Source organism: Diospyros lotus, chromosome 2, assembly GCF_014633365.1.
Source record: "Diospyros lotus cultivar Yz01 chromosome 2, ASM1463336v1, whole genome shotgun sequence".
NCBI classification, from domain to species: Eukaryota; Viridiplantae; Streptophyta; class Magnoliopsida; order Ericales; family Ebenaceae; genus Diospyros; species Diospyros lotus.
In genome coordinates this window covers 4,190,975-4,209,177 of record NC_068339.1, presented here as the reverse complement: position 1 = coordinate 4,209,177, position 18,203 = coordinate 4,190,975, and the positions used below count along the sequence as shown (strand labels likewise).

At 38.2% G+C, this 18,203-nt stretch overlaps 1 protein-coding gene across 3 annotated transcripts; it reads right to left on the bottom strand.

The window, feature by feature from the left end:
* Nucleotides 1-900: 900 nt before the first annotated feature.
* Nucleotides 901-17,186, bottom strand: LOC127796020 (uncharacterized). Of its 3 annotated transcripts, none has more exons than XR_008021908.1 (6): nucleotides 17,036-17,186; nucleotides 16,641-16,817; nucleotides 15,307-15,390; nucleotides 12,671-14,148; nucleotides 9,233-9,285; nucleotides 901-1,718 (listed from the first exon to the last, which is right to left on the bottom strand). XR_008021908.1 is itself a non-coding variant. In XM_052328052.1 (5 exons), the coding sequence occupies exons 1-4, from the start codon at nucleotides 17,051-17,053 to the stop codon at nucleotides 12,676-12,678; spliced, it is 1,752 nt and encodes a 583-aa protein (XP_052184012.1). In that variant the 5' UTR covers nucleotides 17,054-17,186; the 3' UTR covers nucleotides 3,430-9,285; nucleotides 12,671-12,675. The 3 variants fall into 3 exon arrangements, 1 of the variants encoding a protein (XP_052184012.1); XR_008021907.1 differs by having other exon boundaries at nucleotides 904-1,718; nucleotides 9,226-9,285; XM_052328052.1 differs by lacking the exon at nucleotides 901-1,718 and having other exon boundaries at nucleotides 3,430-9,285.
* Nucleotides 17,187-18,203: the final 1,017 nt, after the last annotated feature.

The window sequence follows — 18,203 nt, the reverse complement described above, 5'->3', positions numbered from 1 at the left end:
TGTAAAATGCCTGTCCTCTATATAATCCTTCTTCTTCTAGCCTGAATGAACCCATAAGCTTTTGAACTTTTTTCTAATTGACAACTATTGTTAAAATTAAAAATAAAATATTTATAATTTATTACGTATCTAATGCCATGTAGAGGGAAGCCTTTCTATATAAAAAGTCATTTATCATATCTGACAAAAAAAAATTTAACGTAAAAAAATCTCAATATAAAGTTCAAATTATTTGAAAAATAATTTAATTTAACAAATATTTTGTGAACTTTTTCTTTACCCGGGGGTTGGGGGGGCATAAATAGCATTGTGTTGAAACGAATTCCAACCCATCGAATTAGTACACACCCACAAGCACAGGCTCAAAGTGAGCCATCTCAGTTCATTGCTCAAAAAGAGGCATTCCAAGTGCAAAACATTTTGTGGTGGAACCTTTGATAAGCAAGTGAAAAGCTTTGTTTCCATAGCCGCTGTGCAATCTTTCTTCCCTGCAGAAAGCAGAAAAGAATAGTGTAATAATCAATGTTGAGAAAAATAAATATGGCTCCAACACTCTCCACTTCAAGAGTCTGCTGCCCTCTGATTTACCTGTCCGCATTATGTAACAATAACGAGGGATGCAATAAACGGACAAAGCTTTTACATTCAAACCATGACCAATATGATACAAATCCGTTTATAATAGAGAATGAAATTCAAATATAAAATAAAAGTATTCCCATTCTACAATGCACAAAAGGCCTCATTTTGCAAGGGTTTAAGTCTATTCACAGACATATGTTGATGTATAAATATAGAAGTGCCATTTTTTAGTATACAACACCTCACCTTTATTTTACAAAGAGACTATTTCTATAACTCAAACCTGTGACCTTTTAGAGAAAAAGGTTTACAGGTAACGAATCATGTGTAACAGAGAAAAAAACATAAATCCATGAACTTTGTTGCCATGGACAAGAGACTGGGAGCACCTCACGTGCAGCCATAGATGGTGTGAAAGAAGACCAGGAGAAACTGTTTGGTTCTCTCATCCATTCAGATTGAAACGATAAACCAGAAAGCTAAAACTCATCCTAATCTGAATCCCGCTCCCTTAACTCGAAAATTCACAACAGCGTTCCCCATCCAGAGTAAATCTAATCCTGTTGCAGAGTGAGAAAACCCTTAAAACTGAGACATCTCATCAGGAAAAACCTATTAAGTTCTCTGCTTTGTGTCCAAGGAAAGATGACAAGATAAAAGAAAGAGCTAACTGCACGCTCACTCTCTGGGATTCACCAATTCAATTTGCAGCCGCCTGTGAATTAACGTAATAAAAGACGTTGTTCCCACAAAAAGCGAGATACGATTAACCCTATTCAGAATTACATTACTTATCAATTAAGAGGATTCAAAAGAACTGAAACTAAAACATGCCTGATGCTGTATAACTTCAAAAGGACTAATTGAAAGATAAAAACCATTTGGCCAAAAAAGAGAGAAAAAAATATGATACAAACCTATAGCATTATGAAAATAGAACCAAGGATAAAGGGCAACTCCTTGAACAATTTCCTATACATTTTCTCTAAATAGTAACTCAAGAATGTACACTCCATCATAAGGCAGCAGATACTTGATGGGATTCTTTGACGAAGTGCCATCTACTCATGTTCACCTTTACCAATGCATCGACAACCAGATATGCTACCACATGATTCCTCAGACAAAGTTATAAGCTGCGCGAAAGAACATGGGGGAAGAAATTAAAAGTAGCCACAAGAGGGAGGAAGCATAAAAGATAACATGAAACCGAATGACATAGCCCTGACAGAATGAAGATAAAAGTAACTCATAGATTTGGATATCCATACAATAAAAGGATCATGTAAGTGACTGATTACTAATTGCATCTCAGTATGATTTATCACTGAGGAACCTTTCTCAATGCCTTTTACTGAAGTTTTTATTGCATAAGATACAGCTACTCTCCATTCAACCGTGCATGCTGATAAAGATATTTTCAATAAGTACAGTCATGTGTGCGTAAAAATAACATTGCTATCTTAATGTTTTCAGTGAGACAAATAAGTAACCAGTACTGAATATGTGTTTCTCCTTGCAGTTAATGAATTTTGCACATGCTAAATCTGATTTCTTGCAAGAACATATTGTAAAAATAACATTGCTATCTTAATGTTTTCAGTGAGAGACAAATAAGTAACCAGTACTGAATATGTGTTTCTCCTTGCAGTTAATGAATTTTGCACATGCTAAATCTGATTTCTTGCAAGAACATATTGTACAAGTGTATATAAAAAAACAAAGAATTGTTACTTTTCACATGCAACAATTATCTCACAAGTTTTATTTTTTCACATGCTAAATAAAAAAAAGAAAAGAGGGCGTGCATGGTGCAGAACCAGATGGACAAAAGTAGAGCAAGTGGAGGAGAGGAGATTAGAAAATAAGTAATATAATATAAAAAAAAATAGAGAGAAAGATTGATTCAGAAAAGCCAAGGAATAGAGAAGAATGAGATCAGAGGAAGAAGTTACGTTAGGAATATCATAATCAATAATTCAGTATCACTCAACTGGAATAATCATTACAATCAACTGTCAAGGCAAGCAAAGAATCTCAATAATCAATAATTCAGTAAAATTCTAATAGGAATCAAAAGTAAATGATCTAAATGGATTCAAATTCCTAAATCTAACGAAAGTTAAATTATTGAACATCCTAACTATATAGCTAGTAAAATAAGGACTTGTGACCTTTATCAACATGATTCCAAAATCTACCACTTAAAATAAGCAAAACTAAAAAGCTTTCACTTCCAAAACCTAGATCTAGATCTTGTGCATATGATGACATGGAGCATGAAGCTATTTAATGATATTTACCATGTAAAATCGATTTCAATCTATTACATGGAAAAATTAAGAAAAATTAAGTGTAGTTGACAAGGCCTGGAGGAACACAACACCCTTGCAACAACTGTAGAGTAAAATGAAAATGTACTAGGTGAGCTAGAAACAGCACTATAGTTTCCTTGTTAAACGTGGCAAACACTATAGTTGAACAGAGACCAAAACCTTTACTCAAACAGGAATTCCAAAATTTCCAAAAAACAAAGATATTCATGTTGAAACCACTAAGATGAATAATAATTAACACGGGCCCCTAAATGTCAATAAATCAGCATGTTTACAATTTATTGGTCCCACTTATGGTAGACTTCATCTGTGATCATATTGAGGGTACCAATCCAGTGCATACTGAGAATTGATAAGTAAAACAGTACAACTCCTAACAGATAAAATAAACTAAAATTTGTTAAATAGCCACTCTCTTGTCACCTACTTACCTGAACACACACACAAAACAAATCCCAGAGAGAGAGAGAGAGAGAGGGGAGGGGGGGGGGGGGGGGGAGGAGAGAGAGAGAGAGAGAGAGAGAGCACAAGCAGGAAGAGAAAAGGGCAAGACGAGAGAAATATAGAAAGACACTGATTTCTTTTTTAAGGTTTGTGTAACTAAAATCTCAAGTTTTTAGCTTTTACCACCATCAACAAACATTTCTTTTAAAGCACTGTAGTTATTTGGCAGCCACCACCAGCAATCTTTCATGTGCCACTGTGCTTGTACCTTTAAAGAGTAGTTTATAAGCGGCAAATGTATGGTCACATGACCTTAAAGTGCAAACTGCATGGACCCATGTAAACTTTAGAGACATATTGGATTTCATGAGGAAAAAGGCATTAGTTGTATATAAATTAAGATGTCAATAAATTGTTTGGTCTCTTCATTTATATCTAGGAAAACAGTCACAGGGAGCCCTCACTTTAAACAGCACAAATTTTGAATTTGTTACATGTTCCAAAAAGTTCAAAGGCTCAATGAGTATAAAAGTAGGAGTAATCAATACATTTCCATCCCTGTTTCTCCTGCATCCTAGACTTACCATTTCTCTATACTGTCAGGACCCTAATGTTGTATAAGGGGTTCCTTAATATTTTTGTATGGCAGTTAAGGAGCAGTTGTACTTTGGCATTGGCTATCCAATTGGCACCAACTAACTGCCTTGATTAGTATAAAAACCTAATCCAGCTGAATGAGAAGATCATCGAAGTATCATTCAGTGAATCTCTGACTTCTCTCTCTCTCTCTCTCTCTCATTTTCCCCTCATTTCTGCCTTAATTCTCTTACTAGTAGAGAATTAGCCTTGTCAGATCCTAGGACCTGACATGTTGGTATCCAAGTTGTTCCTTGGCCACCAATTTAGCTTCTTCCAAAAATTAGTCCTGGCGGATGGAACTCGCATGAAACAGTTCGAGTCTCAGTTGCAATAGATGAATGCAACAGTCTCAGATCTGCAAATTTGACTGGATTCTCTGGAAGCAGGATCCAGCTGGAATCATGAAGCGACCTTGGCGTTGGAGGCCTCTGTGGACGGAATTAATAGGAGATTAGACGAATTCATGCTGATGTTCTCTAAAATGCCTCAGGTGAGTATATCTAATGATTTTCATCCTAGAGAACGGACTGATCCGATCCTTCAAGGATTTGGACCAGCTCCTACGACAACTGGTTCCTTGGATTTTGAAATAGAACCTGCTGTAATTGGAGAGAATGTAGAGGAAAGAGCTATAGGAAGATGGCGAGAAATACATGCTACACCTAATCAGCCTTATTTTCCAATGCTGAAAGTGGACAATCCTATGTTTGAAGGCCAAATTCCAAGGTGGTGGATTAGGCATTGTGAGAAGCTCTTTACCTTGTATCACATACTGAATCAGCAGAGGACTAATTTAGCCTCTGCATACCTGAATGATGTGGAGGACTCTTGGTTTCAAAGTGGGACCCGGTTACAAAACAATTACCATTGGACAGATTTTGTAGAAGATTTTTGTGCAAGGTTTGGAGACAGAAATATGACAGATGTAGTGGAGGAGTTTAATAAATTGAGGCAAGAAAGTTCCATCCAGCAGTATCAAATGAAGTTTTGAGGAATTGATGTCTTTGATGTTGAATCTCAATCCAAATCTAACTGAGGCGTACTTCATCTCAAGTTTCATTAGTGGCTTGAACAAAGAATTGTAGGAGTTAACCGTAGAAGCAAAAATGAGAAAGCAGTGAATTTCTTTAAGAGGAACAAACTTGAATTCCAATCAATAAGGAATTCAAGCAGTGGCAATGAATTGTGGATCTAGTAGAGAGATGGTGAAGAACAATCAAAATTACAGAAATTCTGCAGTTCAACCAGTTGCTATGTTGAATCAGCCTGCAGGAGGAAGATTGGGAAATGTGGAGCAAAGGAGACAAGTTGGCCTATGTTTCAGATGTGGTGATAAATATGTGCCAGGTCATCAATGTAAAAGACAACTGCTAATGCTGGAAGGAGATGAGGAAACATAGGAGACAGAGGAAACTCCAGCGGCAGAAAATGAAATTGAAGAAACAGGTGATGGTGATATATCTTTCCAGCATTAGCAGGCTTAGCTAATAGTAAGATTATTAAAGTTGAAGGGAAAGCTGAAATAACAGGATAATGGTGCTGATTAATAGTGGAAGTATTCATAATTTCTTGGACGAAAACACAGCCAAGAAACTAGGTTGTCGACTTACCAACACTCAGCCACTGTTAGTAACTGTGGCTAATGGAGATAAGGTGATCAGTAAATTTGCCTGTGTTGATTTTCGGTGGGACATGCAAGGGGAACAATTTGTAACAGATTTGAGATGATTGAAACTTGCTGGATGTGATATAGTGTTGGGGGTGGCTTGGATGAAAACCATCAGTCCAATCAGTTTTGATTTCAATAAGCTGGAGCTCACTTTTGAAAAGGATGGTAAGAAATTAACTCTTGCAGGTAGCCTAGATACAGGCTTATGCAAGATGATTACAGGGAAGAAGTTGCAGAAGTTGTTGAAGAATAAGCTGGTTCAAGTGGCACAGCTAATTTCATTACAGGCCATTGATGAAATGGAAGGAATACAGGAGCATTCTAGAGAGTTAAGGGTGACTGTTAGCAGCCAGTCTCAATTGAATTGGGAGGTACATGAACTTGATTCTTTACACATGCTTTTGAATGAGTATGAGAAGAAATCAACTGTATGTGAAGAAATCAAAGTGTGCCTTTGCTCACAGGCGGAACGTTTGGGGCATATCATTTCTGATATTGGGGTAAGTACTGACCCTAAGAAGGTGGCTGCAATGCTTGCTTGGCTAAGACCTACTACTGTAAAGGCTGTGAGGGGATTTTTGGGGCTAACTGGATACTAAGGAGGTTTGTTAAAAACTATGGAGTTATTAATAAGCCATAGACAGAATTGTTGAAGAAAGATAATTTTCATTGGAGACGGCCATGAGTGAAGCTCTTGTTTTGGCTTTACCAGATTTCAATAAGCCTTTTGTGTTGGAAACTAATGCGAGTAATTTAGGAGTTGGAGCTGTACTTATGCAGGAAGGGCGTCCATTAGCCTTTATAAGCCAAGCTTTAGCTCCAAAACATTCGGGGTTGAGCATCTATGACAAGGAGTTGTTGGCTGTGCTAATAGCAATGGATAAATGGAGACATTATCTGGAAGGAAGTCAGTTTATCATTCGAACTGATCACGAGAGCTTGAAATATTTGTTGCAGCAGAAACTGCATACTCAGCTACAAAGAAGGGGATGCCAAAGCTGTTGGGCCTTGACTATACGATAATAAAGAAAAGGAAAGGAAAACCTAGCAGCTGATGCTTTGTCCTGATGTTTTGAAGAAGGGACTATTGCAGCCATCACTTCCATCATTCCTGACTGGTTGCAGGAGGTGACAGCTAGCAATGATTTGGCTGACTGGTCAAAGGAATTGCTGAAGCAATTGATTATTGATCCCTCCAGTAGACTAGGATATATAATGACTAATGGATTAATTCAGTCCCATGGCAGGTTGGTGATAGGAGATCGTGACCAGCTCAAAAACAAAATTCTGCAATCCTTGCATGGATCACCTTTGGGAGGTCACTTAGGTATTTGGAGCACTTACCATAAGGTGAAGCAGATATTTATTGGCCCAATTTAAAGAAATATGTGATGGATTTTGTGATGTGTGCCAACACTGTAAGCATGAAACAGTGGCAGCTCCTGGTTTATTGCAGCCCTTGGGTGAGTATATCTATGGATTTTGTGGAGTGACTACCTAAATCGGAGGGCAAAAACTGCATTCTAGTGGTGGTGGATCAGTTCACTAAATTTGTCCATTTTCTAAGTCTCACGTCCTTTTACAGATAGGAAGTGGCTCGGACATTTTTAGATCATGTTGTCTGGTTACATGGAGTTCCACAATCCATAGTTTCTGACAGGGACAAGGTTTTCACAAGCTTACTGTGGCAGGAACTTTTTAGATATTTGGGCACAACACAAGGCTGCATATGTTAACTGCCTACCATCCAGAATCAGATGGCCAAACAAATGGGTAAACCGGTGCTTAGATACTTATCTCCGTTGTCTCTGTTTTTTTTACAGCCAAAGGTTTGGCATAAGTGGCTTCCCTGGCTCGGTGGTGGTATAATTCTTATTTCCACAGTTCTAATAAGATGTTTCCATTTGAGGCCTTATATGGTGATAAACCTCTCCTTCTACCTCCTACTTTAGAATCTACAGCTGTAGCTGCAGTTGACACTTATTTACAGTAGCGACAAGAAGTTTTACAGGTGCTATGCAAGGAACTAGCAACTGCTCAAAATAGGATGAAGTAGTTTGCTGACCGAAAATAAAGTGAAAGGGAGTTTGTGGTGGGAGATATGGTTTATCTCAAGTTGAAACACTCCTATCAACGGGCTCTTACTCACGGGCAAATTTCCAAACTAAGTCCTAAATTCTATGGCCCATTTCCTATTGTAGCGAAGTTTGGAACTGTAGCTTATAAGCTCCAATTGCCTCCTGACACTTAAATTCATCCAGTGTTCCATGTCTCACTGCTTAAGAAATCAATGGGAGCACAACCGGTTAGTCCTACTTTGCCTTCCTTTGTTTTTGATGCTTCTCTTATAGTGGAATCGGCCTTCATTTTGGACAAAAGGGTCATTTACAAGCATGGGGCTCCCTCAACACAAGTGTTGGTACAGTGGACTCAACGCCAACTGGATAATAATAAATGGGAATATTTGCCTGATTTGCTTACTTAGTTTCCTCAAGCTGCCTGTATGAGGGGTTCCTTAATATTTTTGTATGGCAGTTAAGGAGTAGTTGTACTTAAGCAAGCTGCTTGAGTTGTACTTTGGCACTGGCAGTCCAATTGGTGCCAACTAACTGCCTGGATTAGTATAAAAAACTAATCCAGCTGAATGAGAAGATCATCAAAGTATCATTCAGTGAATCTCTAACTCTTTCTCTCAATTTCTCTCTCAATTCTCCTTTCTCTCTCGCCTTCTTCTGTTCTTTCTCTCCCCCTTCGAATTCTTCTCTCATTTCTCCCTCATTTATGCCCTAATTCTCTCCATTAGTAGAGAATTAACCTTGTCAGATCCTAGGGCCTGACATGCAGCTGGAAATGTAACCATAGCTGCTTTTTTTTTTGTCCTCATATAATGAGCTAGGCTTGAAGCCCAGTGTAGTGTCATAATCCCGAGATCATTAAAGTACATGAATTATCTGATCAATCAAAGGTATCATATGACCTCTATTTGTCATCTCATGCAATCTACTTGTCATTTTATGCCACTGCATAGATTCTATATTTGGCAAGAGTTACTAATGCTCCCATGGCGTACCTCATACATCGAGTTAGGCTGCAACATCAGTTTTGCTTTCAGATTTGAAATGTACTTCAATGACATGAATTAGCTTATCACTGAGAGCCAACATATGATCTCTACTCGTCACTTTATGCCCTTGTTTCCAGAACTTGGACAAACTCTAGTTTAGCAGAGACCCCTCTTTTTTTATCTTATACTATTCAATGGAAAGGACTTTGTAACACCCCGCTTTTCCTGAGCGTTAAACGATTTAGGATTTCGGGGATATATTTTTTTTTCACATAACATAAATCATTCCCCGATAATCCCGTTGTACCTTCTCAATATATCAAACTTAAAAACAATAAACTAAGATAGGTAACATCATCATAAATGTAGAAGTTAGATCAAAACCTCAAATGATACATACCCGAAACCACTTTATTCAAAAGATTGCATCATCGTTTAACATGACATCATTTAAATAAAATACATCATAATCAAAAAGTCATGCTACGAACCACCTACAAATCGCTGTCACTCCTCAGCAATTCCTTTCCCTTTGGCACCGATGTTTTCACCTGAAACGTTTGAATATATTAGTGACAAAGTCCAAAATAAGATGTTGAATTATCTAAATGAGAGTTCAAAACAATATCATGAATGTATGCAAGACATGAAACAAAATTGACATATCCCTGATATGCCCCCGCCTAAGAGAATCCCACATAGCACTTAACCCTAACTAGGGAAAATGCAATTTCGCTAAAGGCAACACAACTACATCAACATATTGATATAACACAGTCCTAGTTTAAGAGCAACAATAACGCCTCTCCCCGACACAACGAAAAACCATCGTTACCACTTCCGACACGGAATGCTCAACATCAATTCAGGAACCCGGGGAATCACCCCACAATCATTGCCAGGGATTACGTTTCCACTCAAAAGCATATCGGATCAAGTCAACACAAATCCTGGTCACAAGATGATCATCATTATCCCTAGGAATCCATGTCCATCTCGGAAACAATGCTATCGCTCAAAGGCAGATAGGGTGGTATCCACTCGTAGCCTCGCCACTTAAGCTGATTCGGGGTGGTATCCACTCTCAGCCCCGCCAGAGTAATGTCCATTCTCAGCCTTCATCACAAGTGGGTATTTTTCCTTGGCACGCTTCCCTAGTGTTATCACTCAAGTGCCACGTTACAAGTTGACATCCCAATCCCACATATATAACCAGCCACCCTAATGTAACTTCCCTGGCCACCCAGCCCAGTACGGAACCCTATGTAGTCATCTCAACACACACACACACGGCACAGAATACCCCTATACGTTGCTCCGACAAATACCTTTGGAGAATTAAGGCTATACTATCGAGACAACATCCCAGGTTGACATCCCACATGGATAACACAAAAACATGCCAACGCCACATGCCATGATTCGATGCAAAATAACATTTCCATGCACATAATTTAATACATAAAATTCAATGCACATGAAATAAAACTAATCATCATAGGTTAAAACCATTCACATGCAACAAAACCCTTTTGCATGCAATCAAATCATGCTTAGGAAGAATTAAAAACCAAGTTTAGGGTATAACTACTCACAATAAACCAAGTTTTTAAGTAAGAACGCTCACCTCGAATAAAAACTCAATACACCTCGAAAAACATGCACAACCTCGATTTTTGTGCCGAACCTCGCAATTCGCACAATCACTCAATCTTGAGCCCCAAAGCACTCTATCCATCATATTTATTCAAATAAACATCAACACCCATTCTTCCAATTTTTTCCATAATTTTCACCTATTTTCTTCCTTATTTCCCCCCCCCCCCCAATAATTCCAAAATAAATACCACCTCAAATATTTTCCAAAATTTGTCAACACCATAAATCATAAAATAATTCTAGGAAAATATTTTAAAAATTTTCGAAAAATACCCATTGGCCACGCACTCTCATGTGCTGGCGCATGAAATGAGAGTGAAGGCTGGCACATGTGCTTCACGCGCCGGTCGTCTTCTCTGGCTCCGGTACACTGGCGATACTAGTTTTTGCTCCTGGCTAGATCTACTCCCTTAGTCGATCACATTGGTATGCCTAGATGCTTGAAACAATGGCTAAAGGTACCTCAACTGGCCGTTTAAACTCTCAGCCAAAGCTACTGCCTTGGTTTTCCGACGACCCTTCAAAACTCGCTCAAACCTACACATTTGCTCATCAAACTTTCCAGAAACACTCTACAATTCACAAGGATCAAAAGTCCCTTATCCCTTGCCTTCGATTCAACCCAAAATGAGAGTAATTTGAGCTTGAATTTCTCCAAACCCTTGGCCTCTTCGGCCTCTATTTATAGCCAAAACCAAGCCTCCAAACATCCATTCACGTCTAATCCAAGGTCATTAATAGTCTTACCTCCCTTAGATCGACGCAAAACCTTGATTAAAGCCCTGAAAACGACCCCCTAAAGCCTCGATTTTCCAGTCAAGACACGACCGGATTTCTTGAACAAATCGGTCGATGACGTGGTCGATTCTCGGCCATGGATGGCTTCCAATGCAACCTACCCTAGCCCTAGCCCCTCTGGAGCCTCCCTCGATGGCCACAATCAGCGATGGGAGAGGTGGCCGGCGGTTGGCAATGTTCACATTGCTAGTCTTTTCTGAAATTCCACTTTTGCCCCCTCTAACTTTTGAAATTCCATTTCCGCCCTTTCCAAATAGCCCCTAAACTTTCCATAAATTCCATTGAGATCCTCAAGTTCTAAACTTTCCATTTACACCCCGAAGATTTAGAAATTACGTGGTTTTGATCTCCCTCAACAATTTTTAAGGAATTACACTTTGGCCTGAATCACCAATTTGGCCGTAAATCCGTTCGTTTCACCCCGAAACCTCTTAAGGGTTGTTCCTCATGATAAATTTGACTCTTTTAAAGGTTCCGTTGACTTTTCGGAAGTCTCTTACGGCAGTTCAATTTTTCAGCCTGAACCATAGTTGTACTGAAAACTGTTTCTGATCCAATTTCTTTCGATGTCATAAATCACGTCTTGAAACGCCCATCAATGCCGTATCATTTTCCTTAGATATCTCGGCTCCAGGGCACTCCCTACAGTCGATTTGGTCACTCATAACTGTACCAAAAAATATGTTATAGCCTTAATCTTCTGAAAATTTCACTTATGATCCAAGATAAATCACACTCGAGTCCTTTTAAAAATTTTAGAGTGTTATAGACTTTCTTCAAGCAATTCATCTTGCACAATAAAATTTGATACAAAAACATAAGATAGCTTAGAGTTTCGGGATTGTTGTCAGGCACCCAATTGCAGAACCATACATGTGAAAACTTGGGACTAAATTGTCAAAAGTATCTCTCTTCTGTCATGATTGTTCTACCTTGAGCACTCAACGTCTGCATCAAGTGTTTTCAAACCATTTGTACACTTTACCATAACAAAGCCAATCTAAAAAGCAAACTCCAGTGGTCAAGTAAAAATAATGAGTGTGATTTCATTCCCTGACATGCATTGCAAATAGCAAACAAAACAAACTCAAGTGAAAAATGGCAGTGTCCTCACAGATGATGAAGATTCAAAAAACCATGTGAAGAATCCATATCAAGTATGTTATGGACAAAAACCTTCTCCAGAAGGATTGACAAAGTAAGATGCTTAAAATTTTGATTTTACATAACTTTATTGCATCTGTGAGATCACTATCAGGCACAACTTATTTGACTGGTTGGTATTTGTTTAAGAAGACCAATTGGCCTATCGTATATACTGGTGATGTTATTTGGCAGAAAGTACAGTATTCCAACTGGATTTCACATGAATTTTCCAAGTTTTAGACATTACCAAGAAAACTCTAAGGTATGTATATTGACTTAAATATGCATACAAACAGGAAAGCAAGAAAGAAAAATAACATTTGTATCACCAACCTGAGCTAGATATGTCTATTGCCTTGAGATGACTCAGTTATTGAGCTGGACTTCTCAATCTCAAGGGGATCATTTTGTTTCTCTGTTGCAGTTTCTCCGAAAATGGACTTTTCAAGAGCTGCATTCACATTGGAGCTGCTCTGAGATCCTTTCTTCCGTTTCCTTTGGAATGTGTACTTGATAACCCTGTTAGTTACAGGTTGGTTAGAAATCCTATTTGGTGTGCTAGATGTTCCCATCTCTGAGTTTACTATTGGGACATCCACTTTCCCCATCCCCACTCTCCATGTGGCAACCTCTGAACTCTCTGCAGATACGCTTTCTGGTCTCATTAGCAACAATTTATCTATTGATGCTTGGTTCTTGGTTCGAATGCTATGGACAACACCAGCTTTCATGAACTCTACCTCACATCCAGTAACTTCTGTAAACTGAGTGTCGTTATCTGCTGTATCTGCTGATAATCGTGGGGTAATGTGAATGGGGCCCCTACCAGAATCAGCATTGTTATTAACAGAATTCCCTTTTATAAGAGAAATATCAGAAGTTTGATCCCTTCTCTCTACCATATTAAAGGGAAACCTGGATGGGGGGTTATCAGTTTTCTCATATCTGGTAGCTCTTTTCCTTTTCTGACAAGAAGACTTAGCTTTCTGAGCTTGTTTTGACCTGCTATCTGCCTTTGCTATGCATTTTTTATTTATGCTATGCATTTTACCAACCTTGTGAGAGGGCGTCTTGTAGATCCTTTCACCTGCTCTAGCTTCTCTGGTACTCATTTCATAAACATCATCCATTCTCTCAGAAAAGGGCAATTCTCCAGCCATCAATTTCTCTTCAAATGCACGAATTCTCAGAGTGCGTCGATTTTTGTGGAGCTCAGGACCCTTGCTTTTCAGTATTGCAGACAGAAGATCTGGTTTGCTAACATGAGAATTTGCCATAGGCAAATCATTTGTATCCCGGCACTTATCAACCTCATTTCTTTTATTGGAAGCTGAACCCTTAGCTTCAGAAGCTGTGAAAGGTCCAAATTGCAATTCTGGAGGAGGGGATATAATAGAACAAGAAGTAGTTAGTCTGTTCTCTGATGTGGAGGGAAGATCAGGTTTGCCAATATATGAAGCCCCGGCATGGTAAACATTAGAATTGTAGCAATTATACACCTCGTTCCTTTGGTTGAGGGTTGAATTCTTCAGGTCAGAAATTGTGACAGATTCAATTTTTGATGCTGGAGGAGGGAATATAATAGACTGACAAGCATGAGATCTGTTATCATCTAAGGTTTGCTCCTGAATAGCTGTATCATGTTCCCCAATATGCTGCAACTTCTTGTTTCTTAAATCCTCAAGTTCATCCTGCACTTCTCTCAATTCTTCTCTGAGGTCTTTGACTATATCCTCAGCTTCTGCAAGCTGTGCTTCAAGCTCCTCAATCTTTAACTGACGATTCGAGGATACCTCCTCTGCTTCGCTTATCTATAAATTTGAATCAGTATATCAGTAACATAATTGTCAAGCTGAAGCTACAATAAAGGAAGGAGATCAAGAAATAGGGAATAACAGATTTGTAAAATGAAATATAAACTTAAGTTTCCACTATCATCAGCATGTGTATTCCCATATAGTGGGATTAAGGCTTGTGGTTGTTGCTGCTGTTATGCTCAATATGGGTATTAGAGATAAAGTGCTTCTAGTGAATATACATGGGCATGAGAGAAAAACAAAATCTTAACATGTGATGGAATAGTTTAGCCTGATCACTACTGCTATTTTAACTATCTAAGAACCAAGCAGCTATCAACTCATCAGCTTCAGCCTTAGTCCCCAAGTTTGTGATGCCACCAAGAACACATCGAAGTTATATGAAAGTTCCAGCCAAGAGAGAGTTAACTTCTACCATATGCTTTACTGCAGCATAGCTAATCATCACTATAAAAAAAATGGTTGTCCAGGATGGGCATATAGTATTGCATTGGAGCATAATTATCCAACCATGATGGTGATCAGTAAGTTTCATCCTATTTATCCGGGAACATTAGAATTCCAGTATTCCACTGTTGTCTCATGTTGAACTCCTAAGAAATGGAAAGCTTTTGGTCATTTTCAATGAAAAAGAAGAAATATATGTGTTCCTTATTCACAATTATGAGAAGGTGAACTACTAAAATTCTAATACAAGAAAATGACATAACAAACAAACTGGACTAATAGAAGCGATGATGATATTTTTTTACTAAAAAGAACTAAGTAAAACAAACACAAAATTAACAAAACTTCCAAATTATATGTTAGGAATATGCGCCAAATGCATAAGCTCATGACACTATTGCACAATAAGTGATTACTTTAGGAAAAATCTATAAGACTGACCACCATCACTCTCTGCACCACAACAGGCATGGTTTTCTTTGCATTAAAAGATGGCAACTTAATACCAATTATTATTTTCCTGAATAGGACAGTATGACTGGAGAATAATTTATAATACTTCCCTGTAAACCAGTTCTACATATTCTTCTATTAAAGACTTTGTTCCATATCCAAACTATCAAAGGGAAAAAAAAGGCTTAAAGAGATCCAGTTAACAATAAGAAAGTCATTTTCTCAGAAATAAAGAGAGAACAAATTTCTCACTATATCTTCAGCTTCCCGAAGTCGCCCTTCAAGCTCTTCAATCTTTCTCTGCTGACTTAAATATGACATTTGGGATTCACTAACCTATAAAATTTTGAGGGAGATAAGTGCCACGATTGGTAATTGAAATAAAAAAAGTAAATCAATAAAGAACAAAGAAGAAAACAACTTAGAGCAAAATAAGTTTGAATAATATGTATAAACTTTGGTGACTCAGTTTCTTTAAAGAGTGTTCTATGTTTGCAATTGAATGTGGAGAAACAATTATTACATTAGGAACCCTTAGTGATTCAGAAAAGATATACATTATATGTTCTATAGACGTATTTGTTAGAATAAGTGAAACCAGCCATAAAAAAGATGAAGAATGGTAAAGCAGTTGGACCAGATGAAAAAGCTGATCAAGACATGGAAGTGCCTGGGAGGAAGCATTGTGTAGTTAACGAAATTATATAATGTGATTCTTAAATTGAAGAGCATGTCTGACAAATGGAAAATAAGCACTCTGGTACCTATTTATATGAGAACAAAAGAGATATTCAAAGTAGTGGAAATTATAGAAGAATAAAGCTAATGAGCCAAACTATGAAACTTTGGCAGAGAACAATTGGGCAAAGGTTAAGAAAATAAATCAAGGTGTTGAAAATCAATTGGTTAGGTCAACAATGGAAGCTATATGCTTGTAGAAGTGCTCGATGGAAAGGTCTAGAGATAGAGATCCCACTTGCCTAAAGAAAGTAACCACATCTCGGAAAAGGTGGTACCAGTAGAGATTTGCATTGGCCCAATGAGAAAAACAAGTAAAAAGGAAAGTCATTCACGACTTCTAAAACATTCTAGCCATTAAACTAACTTGAAGATCCTAGCCTTCTACCCCACCCAATAGAAAGAGAACAAAAATTCAATTGGTTTTAGGAAAATGCTGGAAAATTTTGCAGCTACAGGAGCAAAAGCAAAATAAAAGTATACATAGAGACACCAACAACTTGCATGACATTTTCTAAATAAATTTTGACATCAAATTTTAAGGAAAATTAAATAATGCAAGTTGGAAAAATAAGAAGACGAAATACTTTCATAAATTGATTTGAAGTTGAAAGGAGAAGGGGAAAAAAATCCAAGAATTCACATTTTAAAAGCCACAATCAGATCAATTCAAGGTCAAGAAAGTTTTAATGGCCAAACAGCACTTCAGAGCAAACCTAGATTACCGAACACCAGCCACATTAAAACCAACTACAAACCAAAAAATGGATTAGTCACATTCAATTGATCAAATTCAAAAAATCAAAATAAACCGCAAACTCATTCAAGAAAAGACCAAAAGATTTTACCTTGGAATCCATCATTCCTCTGAGGCGAAGGAGCACCTGAAGCGCCTGCTCTTTCGAGTCACTCAGCTCCTTCTGAAACCGAACAGCTTTCCGCTCCGACACCATAATCCTAGCCGCCGCCTCTCTCCCCGTATTCATAATCATCTCGGCGTACGCCTTACTCAAGGCTGTCAATCTCTGCACAAACCAGAAGAAGATCAATCCAACGAAAAACCGAATTAAAACACACATTCAATACAGACGAAAACACGATCAAAATCGATCTGCGGCTGAAAAAAAGCCAAGCAAATGGCAGTTGAAGGGGCGAAATCAGGTAAGGGAAGTTTGGTGGTGGTGGCGGTGCTTGTCCCGCCGTGTGCCTCAGATTCCGGCGAGTAGGGGCCAAGAATCGTTACCTCGTCGGCGCTTCCCATTCTATTATTTTCCTCTTTTCCTTTTTCTTCACTGCACCGAAGTGTTCGTTCGCTTTCGGACCTAAATTGCAGATAGAGAGAGAGGGAGGTCGTTTCTCCCTTTCTTTGTCGCAGCTGTCTGTTATGAACTGAATGTTCTGTTACCGCTATTACCACCTTGCCCTAGGAAACCCACAGTTATTACAGAATCACCACTGGCCGTGACAAACTGCATGCTTTCGTTTTCTATGGGCGCGCGCCGGGGAACCGGGCCCACCGGCCCCACTTCGTTGTCGACGTGTAAGCTCCTGCGGGCTCCACATTGCATGTTGCTCGCGTGGCTGTAAGCATGGGTTGACTCTCCGTGGACTAAAAGGGTGTGATCTAAACCGTCGATTCCGGTGAGAATCTTTAACGGTAAAGATTGAAAGCTTATGGCGAGTCTCAAAATAGCAGATATAACTACTGTTATAAACGGAACGTTGGAATTCCAGAATTTAATTGACACGTAAACTGGCTAAGTTTAAACGGTGGCGGTAAAGCTGGTCCATAATTCTCGTCTAATTATTCCTTGGTAGAGATTAAACTAATTCTTTTGGGGGTAAGATATTATATTTATAATTTTATGTCAAAAAATAAAGAAAAGGCAAAGTTAGGCATACGCTCATGTGAAGGAAAATAGACATGACTTTGCTATATTGTTTAATGATTTCACATTCAACTTTATATATACATGTATAATGATAAAAATATCTTTCACTTTTAGCCATCTCTTGTTTGCTTTTTTCTTCATTTTTCATGACCACCGCTCATCACCTTCTTTGTTGCCACCTTGCCTCGTTAACCATCGCTGCATTCCTCTTATTCATGACGAGCGGTGACCATAGAAAAGATATTAGAAATGAGGCAATTAAGGGTGAAGGGTATTGGCGATGAGCAATGGCCATAGACAAAGGAAAAGAGAGAACAAAGAAGAGACGATTAAAAAAATAAGTGAAGAGTATTTTCATAATTTAATTGTTAACATATTATATTTGATTATTCTCTCAATCATACAATCGAGCAATGTAGTATTTTTCAAATAAAAATAAAATGGGAAAGCATGAAAGTTGGCAGTATGAAATATAAAAATAACTATGTTATAGATATATTATTGTGTACACTTTAAACT

Bases quoted from the DNA above. Each gene is read 5' to 3' on its own strand.
- LOC127796020 (XM_052328052.1), bottom strand. The intron at 15,391-16,640 runs GTAAAATCTTTT...AAAATTTTATAG, and splicing joins GAGGAATGATGGATTCCAAG to GTTAGTGAATCCCAAATGTC. The intron at 14,149-15,306 runs GTGAGAAATTTG...TCAAATTTATAG, and splicing joins TTCGGGAAGCTGAAGATATA to ATAAGCGAAGCAGAGGAGGT.